General features: G+C 39.4%; 1 protein-coding gene across 1 annotated transcript in view; it reads left to right on the top strand.

The window, feature by feature from the left end:
* Positions 1–10,872, top strand: part of LOC123980778 (VPS10 domain-containing receptor SorCS2-like) — a 232,554-nt gene extending 221,682 nt beyond the window's left edge. Inside the window, exons 19-27 of the mRNA XM_046065324.1 lie at positions 487–620; positions 2,028–2,151; positions 3,267–3,379; positions 4,418–4,540; positions 4,990–5,089; positions 5,204–5,251; positions 5,623–5,725; positions 7,066–7,226; positions 8,694–10,872. Of these exons, the coding sequence (XP_045921280.1) occupies positions 487–620; positions 2,028–2,151; positions 3,267–3,379; positions 4,418–4,540; positions 4,990–5,089; positions 5,204–5,251; positions 5,623–5,725; positions 7,066–7,226; positions 8,694–8,758 (971 nt within the window). The 3' untranslated portion in view covers positions 8,759–10,872. The remainder of the gene's footprint in view (positions 1–486; positions 621–2,027; positions 2,152–3,266; positions 3,380–4,417; positions 4,541–4,989; positions 5,090–5,203; positions 5,252–5,622; positions 5,726–7,065; positions 7,227–8,693) is intronic.
* Positions 10,873–13,287: the final 2,415 nt, after the last annotated feature.

Here is a 13,287-nt window from a genome sequence, read left to right as displayed (position 1 = left end):
CTGTTAAGAACACAGGTGTGAATCTCACTTCTGTAACTTTTCATTTTCTACTTCCCTGGGTAGAAATGCTTGCCCGCCACTAACAGTGTCGCACACTTGAATTTTATCATATAAAGCTATCTGTGGTGGGATTTAAAGCTTCTTACAGTAGGGATTGGAGGTTCTTGTCTATTTTATTTAGCCTTACTTTGATAAGATGGCTCTGTCTTTGGGCAGCTTAAAAACCGAACAAGGTGGTTTCTTAACGTGGGTTTAAGCTTATTATGAAGACTCACTGAGCCGTCAGTCCCTTTATTTTGTGAAGAATAAATTAGGTTTGGCCTCAGATATTGTCTTATTTGGCGAGCTTGTATGAAACCTTGAAACCTTATACTGCAATTTCAGGACATTCGGAACCAATCCATACACCTCCCACTTCCAGTTTTCAGTGTTTGTATTAAATTGTTTTGTATTTTAAAAAATCATGTTTTCTATCTTCTTTTACAGCCCCTCTACAGGAAGTGCACCTGGAAGTGGTTCCCATTGCTGGGAGAAACCATGACGTTAATCTGACAGCTATAGTTCTTCCCACTGAGGCCAACCTGACCGTCTTCTACTGGTGGATAGGAGACAACCTGCGGGTAAAGGACACGCTACAAAGTTCATCTCTATTTTTACATTTCAAAGTATATTCAAATATTACTTTAAAAATAGTTCTGTGTTCCCTTAAAGCTGCATTAGTTTATTTTTGACCACTGGGCATCAAAAGAAGCTGAAAACAAAAGATTTACATATTACCAGCATATAAAGTTGTTATAGCTATACGAACAATGAGTTGAAAGCAAGGACGTAGGTTTTATTTTAACATGGAATCAGAGGTGCTGGTGACCGGCACACAGCCATGTGTTGGACAGGAAGATAGGATTATTCCTGTCTTTGTAACTTAAGTTAATAAAAATCAGTTAGGACATGTTTCTGTAATGAGGCCCCTGTTTCAACTTTGTTCTTACACAGTACTGCTTCAGTGGTGGGTAAGTGAGTAATTGTATTTTGTTGAATAATGTTCCGTTTCTAAAATCTAAAAAAACAGCATAAAATGTGATGCTCTCAGGCCTCCTGTGCTGCTTTCATCTATGTATTCCCCTGTAGAATACTTTTCTCATGTAATCATCTCTACTGAGTCAGCGCACATGTAGTCGTGATATAGCCTTCCCCCCCCCTTTTATTAGTCTTTTGTCAGGGGAAGTAACTTCTTCAAAGGTGATTGTGACCCCTTTTCTCATCAATGATACATGAATTCATTTATTCAGTTATAGTAGCTCCTCTGTTTCAGCAAGTGTTCTGCTGCTGTCCAAGACTTTCTGCACATTTAAAATCTACCCCAGTCTCTGTTCTCTGACATTTCCAGAATAAAGTTGTAATATTTGGAGAAAAAACAAAAGTTAAAAGAATAAAGTTGCAATTTAATGAGAATAAAGTCATAAGGAGGACAAGGAGGTGGAAAACTAAAAGTAACAGAAAACCCTTCGGATCACAGCCGCTTTAGTGGGAAGCATCCTGGACCAGAGAGACATTCCCAAACAGAACAAATGTGTCTCTAAGTGAGGGGGACGCAGAGACAGCAGCGACACAGAGCTACCGGTCAGAGGAACAACGCCACACTGCCACTGCAGTGGTTATATTTGACTTTTTGGATCAAAATTGCTAGCGACAATTCAGCAGTTGCTGGATATTGGCATGGAAATTTACCATCCATACTCAATGCACCCTTGGCTGAATTCACTATGAACCCCCAGGGGGGAGATTCAGCTGCAAATTCTCTGTAGGTGAATCACTACGAGAGACTCCTGTCACATTGTTTTCATAGTCTTGCCATACATTGTAAGTGTAAATTATCAGTTACAGTGGCTTAAAGTAAAGATGACAGTTTTAGGCCTATTCCATCACGTCACGAAGGAAACCATTTTGCAACCCCCCCGACTTGTCAGACACCTGGTAAACCCAGTCAACCTAATTAACAGTTAACCTGCTGTGGCTTTCTCCTGTAGCCTTCGCTGACTCTGCAGAACAACCTTCTGACTCGTTTCCCCGAGACGGGAGAAGTTTCAGTCACCGTCCAGGTTTCTAACGGACGATCCATGGTGCAGGATACCAGGATAGTCCGAGTCTACGGTAACGCACTAAAATTTGAAAGAACCTCGTAAACTACTTCAGCAGCAAATATCGACTGACTATGGGAATGAAACTACCATATGAGAATGAACAGAATGCAGTAATATAGCTTTTTTTATGTTTTTGGTCAATCTTCTTAATCTCAGTAAATTTTGCCCTCTCTTCAGATAAGACGGTGAATTATACACTTATAAATCTAAAAAAATACGCTTCTCATCAAGGTTCAAGTTGTCCACTAGCCACACTGGTGCACTACATTTACAGTTAAAGTTACCACATTCTGTACACTAAAACTGTACCATAATGACCAATAGATAGACAACATATTTAATATGTAGCAATACATATCTATTCATGCATGCTACCATTAAACCAACTAAAAAGATCTAGTAAGCTTGAATTCATACTGGAAACAGGAGAGCTTTCAACTACATCTCACATCTTCCCTTCCCACAGTCAGCAGAGGGAGTTTTTTCACTTCAGTCCCTTTTTTACCAAAGTCAGTTAAGACAGCAAAAGCCGAGCATACACAAAAGAGAGCTTTACCAGCTATGTTTGGTCCATGACTCATTCAGACACAACGGAGGCAAACCTGCTGCCTTCCCATATAATATGATCTCATCTGTTATTGTTGCTGAGTGTGTCACAGAAGGAATTATGCCAGATTTCTTTTCTTATCTTCTTGTTTTACTCATAAGCTGCAAGCTTTTGTTTCCTAAGAGAGTGATAGTGAAGTTAATGTTTGAAACATGGAAATGGAATGTTGAGGTCTGATTCATGACCGTGACCCAGTTCAGTTTAAGTAAGCTATTTTGATTGTTGGTGAAGAATCCTGTACACACTCCTCTTTATATGCTTCATGTCAGGACATGGGGAAGCTACTTCCATCTGCTAATGCTATCACTGCACATCTGCATGTTCAGATAAAATTTTCCATACACTGTATGTGCTCTTCAAGTTGAAAGTACATATCTGTGTACATACAGTAGATGTGTTTCTACATCTCTACAGTAGCTTCTATTGTATTTGCTGCTCTATTTGTGGCTGTTTCAGCTTGAGTTTTGGATCACTACTGTGATGATTGCTAACTACTTCCCTGTTATGTCTGATCCCAGATAACTTCCAGGTCATCCCTCTGAGCTTCAGCCCACACCTGGACCGCTTCAACCCAAACATCCCGGAGTGGAGAGAGGACATTGGCCAGGTGGTCAACAAAATACTTGCTAAGGTAAGACCCAAAATCAAATGAGCACTAACACAATGGATCATTTTAACACAAACTTAACAGATTTCCTTAAGTTAGTATTCATGAGACCCTCTGAAAATAAAGGACTTAGTAATCTTAGATCTAATTTGTGTCTACAATGGGCTTTATATGAAGACAAAAAAGACACAAAAAGAGGAATTAGAAAACTGTTAAAGTCAGAAGTATAGTCTAGCTATGCTAACGCCTCTCTGAGGCTGTACACTTAGCCAAATGCTAATGTTAGCATGCTAACATGCACACAATGACAGTTTAACATACTGCTTTTAGTATAATGTCTGCATCATGTGTTTACCAGCAGTGTCAGCAATCTATCATTAGCTAATATGTGCTAAACAAACAAAGGTTTATGGGAATGTCATTCATTTAGCAGGTATTTGGTCATAAACCAAGCATATTGGACAAATTTAATCATGACCTGGTAATTGAGGAAAAACGAAGGGATCACCAACATCATTGCAATTCATCCTGAGGGGGACATAAAAATCTGTACCACATTTCATGGCAATCCAACCAATAGATGTTTCACTCTGGACCACAAATGTGAGCAGACCGACCGGCTTTGCCATCCCTAGAGCCATGCTGCTGGCAAGGCTAAAAATAGGTTGGACAAATAATTAACATACAGGTTAAAAAAATAAAATGTAGTTTAAATGTATACAAAATATGAAGTTATATTTTACTTTATTCAAATTTGAAATGTAAAGGTATTAGCAAAAAGTAGAATATTCACTCTCCTTTTAGCTCTGTTTTGGTCTCCACAACTCTAACTGTGTCTGCTGTCTGTCTGCTGAGCAGGGTAGAGAGCAGTTTAAGAGCCACAAAACTAAAAACTAATAGAGGCTAAAAAGCTGAACGGAGGAGTTGGGTGATTATTCTCTGGGGGTTCATCACTGCTAGAGACCCCTGTCACATTACACATAGTCATTTGGTCCATTTTAAACATAAAAATATTGATTATTACAGTTTTAAGATTTAACGTGTTTAACCATGTGGCCTCAGATCACAGGTGTCCCTCAGGAGTCCCTGGTCACGGTGGTGAAGCCGGGCCTCCCGACCACTGCTGACCTGTACGTCCTCCCGCTCGACAGCCAACCTGCCAAGAGGAGCGTGTTTGTTGATAAGGTACATGCACGTGCATGGCAAACCACACCCAATTTTAAAAAAAAGTTTTGCCCTACAAATGAAGGCTTTTGGGGACAGAATTACATTTTTCATTCATCAGATCACTATTTTATTGATTGGCCTCAAAATTTCCAAAACATTATTCAGGCCTGCACACTCCTGCTGTGTGAAAAAGGTGAGAATTCCGAGAACAGGGCTGAGCTTCGGTTTGTGACGCACCGTTTTAAGTTCAAGTAATAGGCTCCCTTTGGACAAGGTTATGCTACCGAAGCTCAGTTAAAGAGAAGTCAGTTTTATTCCAAACATGAAGTGAGATGTGTGTCTGCGCAGGCGGAGCTCAAAGTAAAAGAATCTTTTAATCTACACCAATCACCAGGACACCCTATTCCTCATTCAAAACAGTGCCGCTGCTATTTTTTCCTTAATTTAAAGTTTTTTTCTATCCTCAGCGTATTCCGGCCATCATGCAGGCCTTCAACGACAATAATGTCAGCTTCGTGGTGCGAGGAGGTCTACAAGTGCTGGTGATGCTGGCTGACCCTAACGCAGGTACTGTATATTTAAATGCTACTTGCGTTACGTCCCATATAGTCTGCTTTTTAAAACTACAATTTCTGAAGTTTTTTTTTAATGAAAATTGCATGTTATTGATTTATTTCCAAGGTCAAGGTCTAATTTCTAACGACTCAACAGCTGCAGCAGCAGAGACTGGTGCGTTCATGAACCATACACCTGCAGCTCTCTGCACTTAACCTCAGTACTCTTTGGTTTGTTTGCCTTTTCCTTTCCTGGTTTCCTAACAAATCCAAATCTTGTGCAGTCTAAATCTGGCTGTGCTGTGCTGGGTTTAAAATGGCCTTGTGTCTGTGGAGGGTGGCTTCTTCAAGAAAACCTTTGTTTCAGTGGATGTTCTGAACTTCTTTCTGTCCCTTTGCTCCTGCAGTTTTTGACTCAAGATCTTCTTTCTCGCTGTACTTTTTGAATTTGCCGATAGCAACATTGCTTGTATGGAAAGTCTTTTATCAACTTGTGTAAACACGATGCAATTTTTATTTGTGTATATGTTTGTGTCATCACCCCAGGCTACCATGGAGCTGCTGGTGGTCCAGGTGTTTGGGCTCTAGCGGTCATTTTCCTAATCAGCATCATCGCCACTGGCTCCTTCATCCTCTACAAGTTCAAAAGGTGAGCCATGTCATATAAAAGAGCTGTGACGTGTCAGGCAGCGTAGACAGATAAGGCTGGGACCAAGCAGCACTTTGTCAGTTACTTTTACACCAGAGACAAAATACAGCTTGACTAACCAAAAATGGAAAGAGTAGCATGTTCTTTAGTGTTATACCGAAATGTTTTGCTGTCGCTGGTGTCCATCTCTGATAGGATGGTGGTCCTTCCTTGTTTTTTCTGGCCTACAACTACATTTTTAAGGGCCAAAATTGTAATGATCACAGCAATTAGACAGTTGCTATGCTGTCCTGTAAAACAGAGGATTTTGCATTCTATAAAAGAGTGTGGAGATACTGTAGCTTCAAAGTGATCATGGAAAAACTACAATATTTCATACTTAATAACTCCATTTAAAAGTTGCGCTGCCTGAGTGTGTCACAGCACCCCCTGAAGTCACAAAATGTACTCCGAGATCATTCTTGATGTTTTGAAAATCAGCAATGTTCACAGCATCATCAGTGAGCTGGGAGGAAACTACACCTTACCTATCCAGTGCATGAAGAAGATAAATACATAGCTTGCAGGAGTGGGCCATATGGGAACCATTTTCATGGAATATGAAATGTTATATTGCAATATTTGTATATAAAGTGATATGAATGGGTTTTCTGGAAATTCAGTTGAGGAACTGTAATTTAGATCAAACATATATAAGGGCTGTTTTTTTCGTGGCATTGCAACGACCGACAGATGCAGCGCTCTGATGGTTTGCTATTTTGGGGCTCATTGCGGGGCGCAGGTGGGAGGAGAGGTGCAAACAGGTGGGAGGTTCATTCAAATGAGGCGGCACAAAGAGAGTTGTTGGTATTTTGGTGGAAACTGGTTCTTAGAGTTTGAGCTGAGAACAGATGTCTCAGGACTACATCTGTTTCCAAAACAGAGATCAAACAAAGAGCAAACTTAATACAAATGTGTAGCAGTAATAGAATAACAATGTTAATAAACCATTTTAATGAAACACACTCATTAAGCACACAGTAGATGCGTTTAAATCAGCATCAAACATTTATGTTTAATTTAAAAGCTCTGATGGTTAACAATTTTCTGTGGTCTTACACCAACAGCGTCATATCGCCCAATCCTAATGCATGAAAATATACATACTCGATGTGGACCCTTGTGTAACTGCATGTTTTCATATCACACCAGCAGCACCTCCTCGCATCCCCAACACAAACATCCACCGAAAAGTCACTTGAATTAAAACCGTGAAAAACTATGGCCCCATCTTACGAAAACAACGAATCCCACAGTCCTTGGCTTAGGACTGAGGATGCCTATCCCCCGCTGTTTTTCAGGAAGCTTCCTGGCAGTCGCAACGTCTACGCCCAGATGCACAACGAGAAGGAGCAGGAGATGACCAGCCCCGTCAACCACAGCGAGGACACCCAGCACATCATCCAGGGCGAGGAGTTCATCGACGACGACCTGGACTCGCAGACTCTAGGTAACGCAGGAGGTAGCCCCGCCTTCCGTTCCCTTATAAGGACTACCACTAACCACTGCTACTAAAACCCAAGCCACTAACACCAGCAGCTAACACACACCAAGGTACTGGAAGACTTCCCCATTTTATTACTTATTACTGTATCACTAAAAGCCTTTTGGCTTTGATATTAAAATTCAAATCTTAACTTTTGCTTGGTCATCACCTGCATTTGCATGAATCATATCTATATGCCATATTATGTTGTGCCATACTGCTGTGGTCTTAAAACAGGAAAATCATGGCACTTTATAGGGCTAAACTAAGTCATTATTTCCTTACATAAACCTTTATTGATTATTGATTTGTACTTAAAATATATGTCTTCATTCAGACAGCTGTTGCTCATAATTGTTGCCAAAGTAAAGGAATTGTAGTTAGTTAGTTAGTATATAAGTGCAACAAGGCTGTAAATGATATGATATTATTATGATGGCGATGAAAGGCCTTGTGATCGGGGATTTAGTGGATGGTAAACAGAGGTGATATCAATAACCTTGAATAATAACATTGATTTTATCAATCCGTAGTATCCCCTAACGTGGTTGTAAGTACTGTCTCACTGGTGGGCTCATTTAGAAAGTCAAAGGTTATGGGTGCATGCTTACCATTATGACAATAACTGAAAGTTAATCTTTTATCTGCCACTACATCGCTGAGCGTGACCAACATTTAAAGTGCTTGCATATGAGAACTGGTGTTAATTTTGTATTGATGTCATACTGATATAAACATCAATGGTACCCTGCGGAGTTTTTGACCACAAGTGGGGCTCTGAAGCAACGCTTGGATGAGCGGATCCCCGTTTTGATTTGACACGTCGTTAGACAGAAAAGCAGCAAAAAAAACATTCGCTGGTTCCAGCTTCTCAAATGTGAGGACAGTCTGCTGTTTTATAGAATTGTAAAACTGAATATCTTTGAGTTTTGGACTGTTGGTTGGACAAAACAAGACATACGAAGATGAAAACTGGGAACCTGTGATGTGCTTGGATCACTATTTGCTGACTTCACGCTAAATTTAGTTCAGTTTTATTCATGTTGTGACAATTCATATCAAAAGTTATCTCATTGCACTTTTCATAGAGCAGAAACATGGATGTAAACCAGTGGAGAAATAAATATTTAGATAACTTTAAAATGATAATAATCATTACAAGTAAAAGTTCCCTTCATGAGTAAAATTTTATAAAATCATACAGTTTTGCAGAAACGTATAATTATAAAGTAGCATACAACAAAAATACTCAGTAAAGTACTTGAGTAAATGTGGTCGCATCAAGCCAGATGAGGAAGGAGATGTATATTTATGTAGCACACGCTGACTGCATCAGAAAAGTCCGCAGGGTACCTGTAACGCCAGCGAGCCAGACTGTTGAGCTCTTCTTCTTTTATTGTTTCTCAGTTGCTTACCCTGTTTTTATTTCCCTTTTGTTGCCAGGCAACCATTCAGGTGTGGTCCTGAGCATCAACTCCAGAGAACTACACAGTTACCTGACCAGCTGATGGCTGCCTTGGCAACGCTATCGAGCTAGCCTAGCCTAGCCTAGCCTAGCCTAGCTGGCTAACGAGCACAGGGACTCCACTCTGCCTTCCTCCTTCTCCTTTTCCTTCTCCTCTTCCTCGAACACTTCACCTCCACTCCATGGCCTCCTCAATTCTTCAGCTCCAGCTCTGGTGTGGGATTTGTTATTGGTTTTTTGTTTTGTGGGTGGAGGGGATTTCTTCCTGCTAGGGGACGGGAGGCACTCTGCTTTACCTTATGTATTTGACATCGCTGCCAACCCCCATCCCCTCTTCACTTCGTCCACCGGCCCTGGAGACCTGCACTGACCCTCCCCCCACTCCCGGTGAGGATGGAGGACACTCACCCGTCTGTGTGTTGAAAACAAAATCTGTCTGTATGTTGTCTGTCACTTGTAGACGCTCACAATCAGCAAGCATGACTCGGTGCACTGGTCTCCAGTGACAGTCACGGTCAGAGAGGGTTGAACCATCCATGTATCCACTGAAGGTAGTTAGTGGCCAAAGACCGGTGTGCTAAGATGATTTCCAAGCACTAAGGGAAGTGTGCATTAAGCTAGTGAAGTCCATTTAAAGACAAATATATTTTTACTCTTCCCCCCGCTTGTTTTATTCACTCTGTTTCCTACAATTACAAGACACTCTCTTCACAGGCAATAATATTATCTCAATGGAATGTAGGATATGATAAACCCTCGTGAATTTGCATATGACAAGTGTACGCATGCAACCACAAGAGGGCAGTGTTGCACTTTCTTAAATTCCCACTCACAGGTACTTGGGAGCTCAGATTCTTTGGAAAATACTGTATGTTCACACAGCATTGTTCATTTTATAAAAGCCCGCTCCATTCATATCCTTGTATTCTTGTTTATAACTCACACATTTACAGACGTTTGTCGAGTGGTGTTTAGAATCAGCACCACCTTTTGTAGGAGTTCATCGTCTGTCCCATGGTGCCTAAAACAGCAGATGTGAATCTGCTCAGTGACATTAACTGTCGTGGAGTTTATTTGTTTCTAATAACAGTACACCCCTTCGTCCTCGTCCTCCTCCTCCTCACCCCCACTCTTTCTGGGTGAGGGGTCAAAGCGAACTCGTTCCCCATGGAGACAAAGGTCGGCGTCATGGTGGGAAGGTGTAGTTGATATGTTTTACTGTATCAGCCTATATTAGGCGTAGCCCGCGGTGGAATCATGTCTCCTTAAAGGTTTGGTTTGTTGTATGTAAATGTGTAAATATGAACAATCTCCACTTTGTACATATTCCCTTTGACATGTGTGTGTGTGTGTGTGTGTGTGAGTGTTTTACACTACTACCAAAATACACAGCAATTCTCTTTCCGGAGCGACCTTCACTGAGTTTCCTGAAAAATCTTTTTCTAGTTTCTGCAACGACATTGCCTGCTTCACATGTATCCATCTTCAATACTCTCAGTGTAATCTCATTTTATGGCCTCCATTGTTAACTGGAAAGAATTTCATCGTCTTCTAAAGATACTCACAGCTACACAGTGATGACTATGTATGTGGATATTTTTGACACACTTTTCTCTCACTACGTGTGAACACTGGTTATTGTTTCGGTCGCCTCTTTGTTAGTTTGATTGCACTAATGATGTAAGCAGTGGGGACAAAACACACGGGACAGCAGCTGAACAAGTCTACAGACTGGATCAAATGGATGAAAGGCCTTTATTGACAACCAATGCTACCATTACACTTGGTTAGTCTTGTGTTTGATACCAACAGCAGACCATATTCATTCATTCTAATTTAGACCTTAATTCATCTTTTGTACATATTCTGCTCATGTTCAATTTGTTCTTAGTTTTTCTAGTGATGTGTCGTCATTGTATCACTCTCGCCTTTAACAAAGGGGGGAATTGTGATATTCCAATATAATAGTGAAGAAGTTTCACAGCTAATGGCACCGACCATGTAATTTTGAACACACTGTTTTTCTTTTATTCTTTTTCTCTTTCTGATGATTTGTTTGATCTATTGATTTTGCTATTAAAAAAAATTGTGTGTCCTCACCAGGAAGCGTAGTTCACTCAACCTGCATCCTGGAATAAACCACTCCCATAACTTGTATGTCTGTTTGTCTTCTCAGATTGGCGTACATACTGTCAACTTATATGAAGGACCAGCAGTCTCTTGCAGCAGCTATATGTACGTTCTACCTGAAGTTAGGGTACAAAATCAACACTAAACCATACGGTGAAACTAGTTAGTTTCATACTACGCTCTGTCGATGTTTGATTGCTCCACTGATCAAAATGATGTTTTCACTTCCCGTGGCCAATTCGTGAAAAGCACTTTTATTAACGCAGTGTGTCTCTCGTCAGTTTGTCTCTCTTGCTTTTGTTAGTTACCAAACAGCAACAAAAAGGTATGTAAACTAGGACAAAGCATTATGATCAGGCAATAACTAAAAACCTTAAACTACAGCTAGTCCAAAGTAACAACCATGACATTAAGTGGTAAAACCGTTAACTACAAGATAGGTGGAATGTAAACGGTGCACTCTCTGTCAAATAAAACACTGGCAAACTGTAAATCTTTAGTAGTTAATTAGAAAGTTATCTAACCCCAAACATTTGCTTGCCAACACTAGGTTGTCTAATGGCAAGTTTAGTTGACAGACAAACAATAGTTTGTGTACTGTTTAAGGGATTTGGCCATGTCTGATCGTAGACCAAGAAACAAAACCTGAAGAAATCAAGTCAAGATAAAGAAATCATCATCCTGCTCTCAAAATATAAAGAAATCAAAGAATCACTGGAATTGAAATTTAACAACTTTGTAATCATTTGGTAGAAACAAAAACAAAAAAGGACTTCACGGACACCATAAATGCAAAAGGAGTGGAGCACAGGGATGTTAACCACGTGAGGAAGAGGTGGAGCGACTTAAAAATGCAAACAGATGAGGACTTTCCACCAAATGGAAATCCCTGTACATGAGTAAAAGTACAGATGCTCCTGCTACTAAAAGTAGAAGTCTTCAATTTAAATTTCCACTTGAGTTCAAAGTACAGTGGAAGTTTCATAGCATGTTCTTGCTGTTGCTGCGTTTAGTTATGAAATGAAAAACAAGTTATATTTCATTTATTAAAATATATATTTTACAGTTTGATTTAACTAAAACACTAACTTTATAAAAAGAAATCCACATCTTTCTTTTAGTATTCTTATAAACATTTGCTCATCTTAATAGGACCCTGTTCCCACTATAGTTCCAGTAGCTGCAAAGGAGCATTGTTGATGGTTAATAAGTGCATAATAAAGGGTTTATTAATTCAAATAAGACACTGTTCAGTAAGTGCAAATGAGCATTGGTTTTTCTTCATAAATGTACCACTTTAATCTTATCTGTGAAGCTAACCTGCTGACATTTCCTCATTCAGTCGGCATCACAGCACATCTGATACAAATTTGGATTTCCTCATTCACACAGTGAATATAAAACCACATACACACATATATGTATATGTTTTTGGAGACATTGAAATCTCACTTTCATTATCAATCTGCCATCAATGCAAGGACAGAGTCAGTGATCTCCAGACATTGTGGATTCATCCTGAGCTCAGAATAAAATGGGTGGCAACAGCTGCATTGAAACATTTAGCATGGGCTACATTACTGCAGTAATCACAAATGGCAAAAACAACAGTTTAAGAGGGATGGGAGGTTCTTAGCATAATTGTAAATATTACAATATATTTCCCACACTGTAGTAGTTAGCTCTCTAGCTTGTTTAATACACTTAACTTTCCTACCTTCAGCATTTTGTAATTAGCATATCTTTAACTTAAAATGAGCTATGTGATGATAGCTAGTCCGCCCTGTCATTTCATTACCATTATAAAATGTCATATTTTATCTTTATTTAATTGTTTGCTAACACCGGTGCTTAGGCATGAGCAGTGAAATGGAGGATTAGTTATTGTAGAGATACATTTTGACATCAATAGAGTTTGTTATTTCATTGGAAGTCTTTTGTGAGTCTTTTTACAATAAGCAGTCATTTCTTTTCACTGCTTTTACCTGCCAGGTCAATGTTAAAATCCAGGTTTGTTATTTCAAATGTATTTAGTTTCGCTTTTATTAACACAGAGCCAATTCATAACAAAAGTCATCTCATTGCACTTTTCATATAGAACAGGTCCAGAGCGTCCTCTGTATAATAATATTATTTACAGAGACCAACAATTCCCAATTCTCCAACAGTGTATAGTGCTTTATTGAATGCAGATTACATTTCATTCACAGTCAACATGAGCAAGAGGAAAGGAGATATAAAAAAAAAGAGTAAGTAAGTTGAAACAATACATTTATTCATTTTGCTGACAAAATAATAATAATATAATAATAATAATAATAATCATTATTTATAAATTACTTTTCAAAAACATGTTACAAAGTGCTTTCACAAGAGCAAAGATAACAAAATATATAAAACATTATAAGATACACGGTAAAACCAGGAAGAAACATAATAAAT

Source organism: Micropterus dolomieu, linkage group LG12 (assembly GCF_021292245.1).
Source record: "Micropterus dolomieu isolate WLL.071019.BEF.003 ecotype Adirondacks linkage group LG12, ASM2129224v1, whole genome shotgun sequence".
NCBI lineage: Eukaryota > Metazoa > Chordata > Actinopteri > Centrarchiformes > Centrarchidae > Micropterus > Micropterus dolomieu.
The sequence above is the reverse complement of the archived record's forward strand: the minus strand, read 5'-3'. Positions and strand labels throughout refer to the sequence as shown.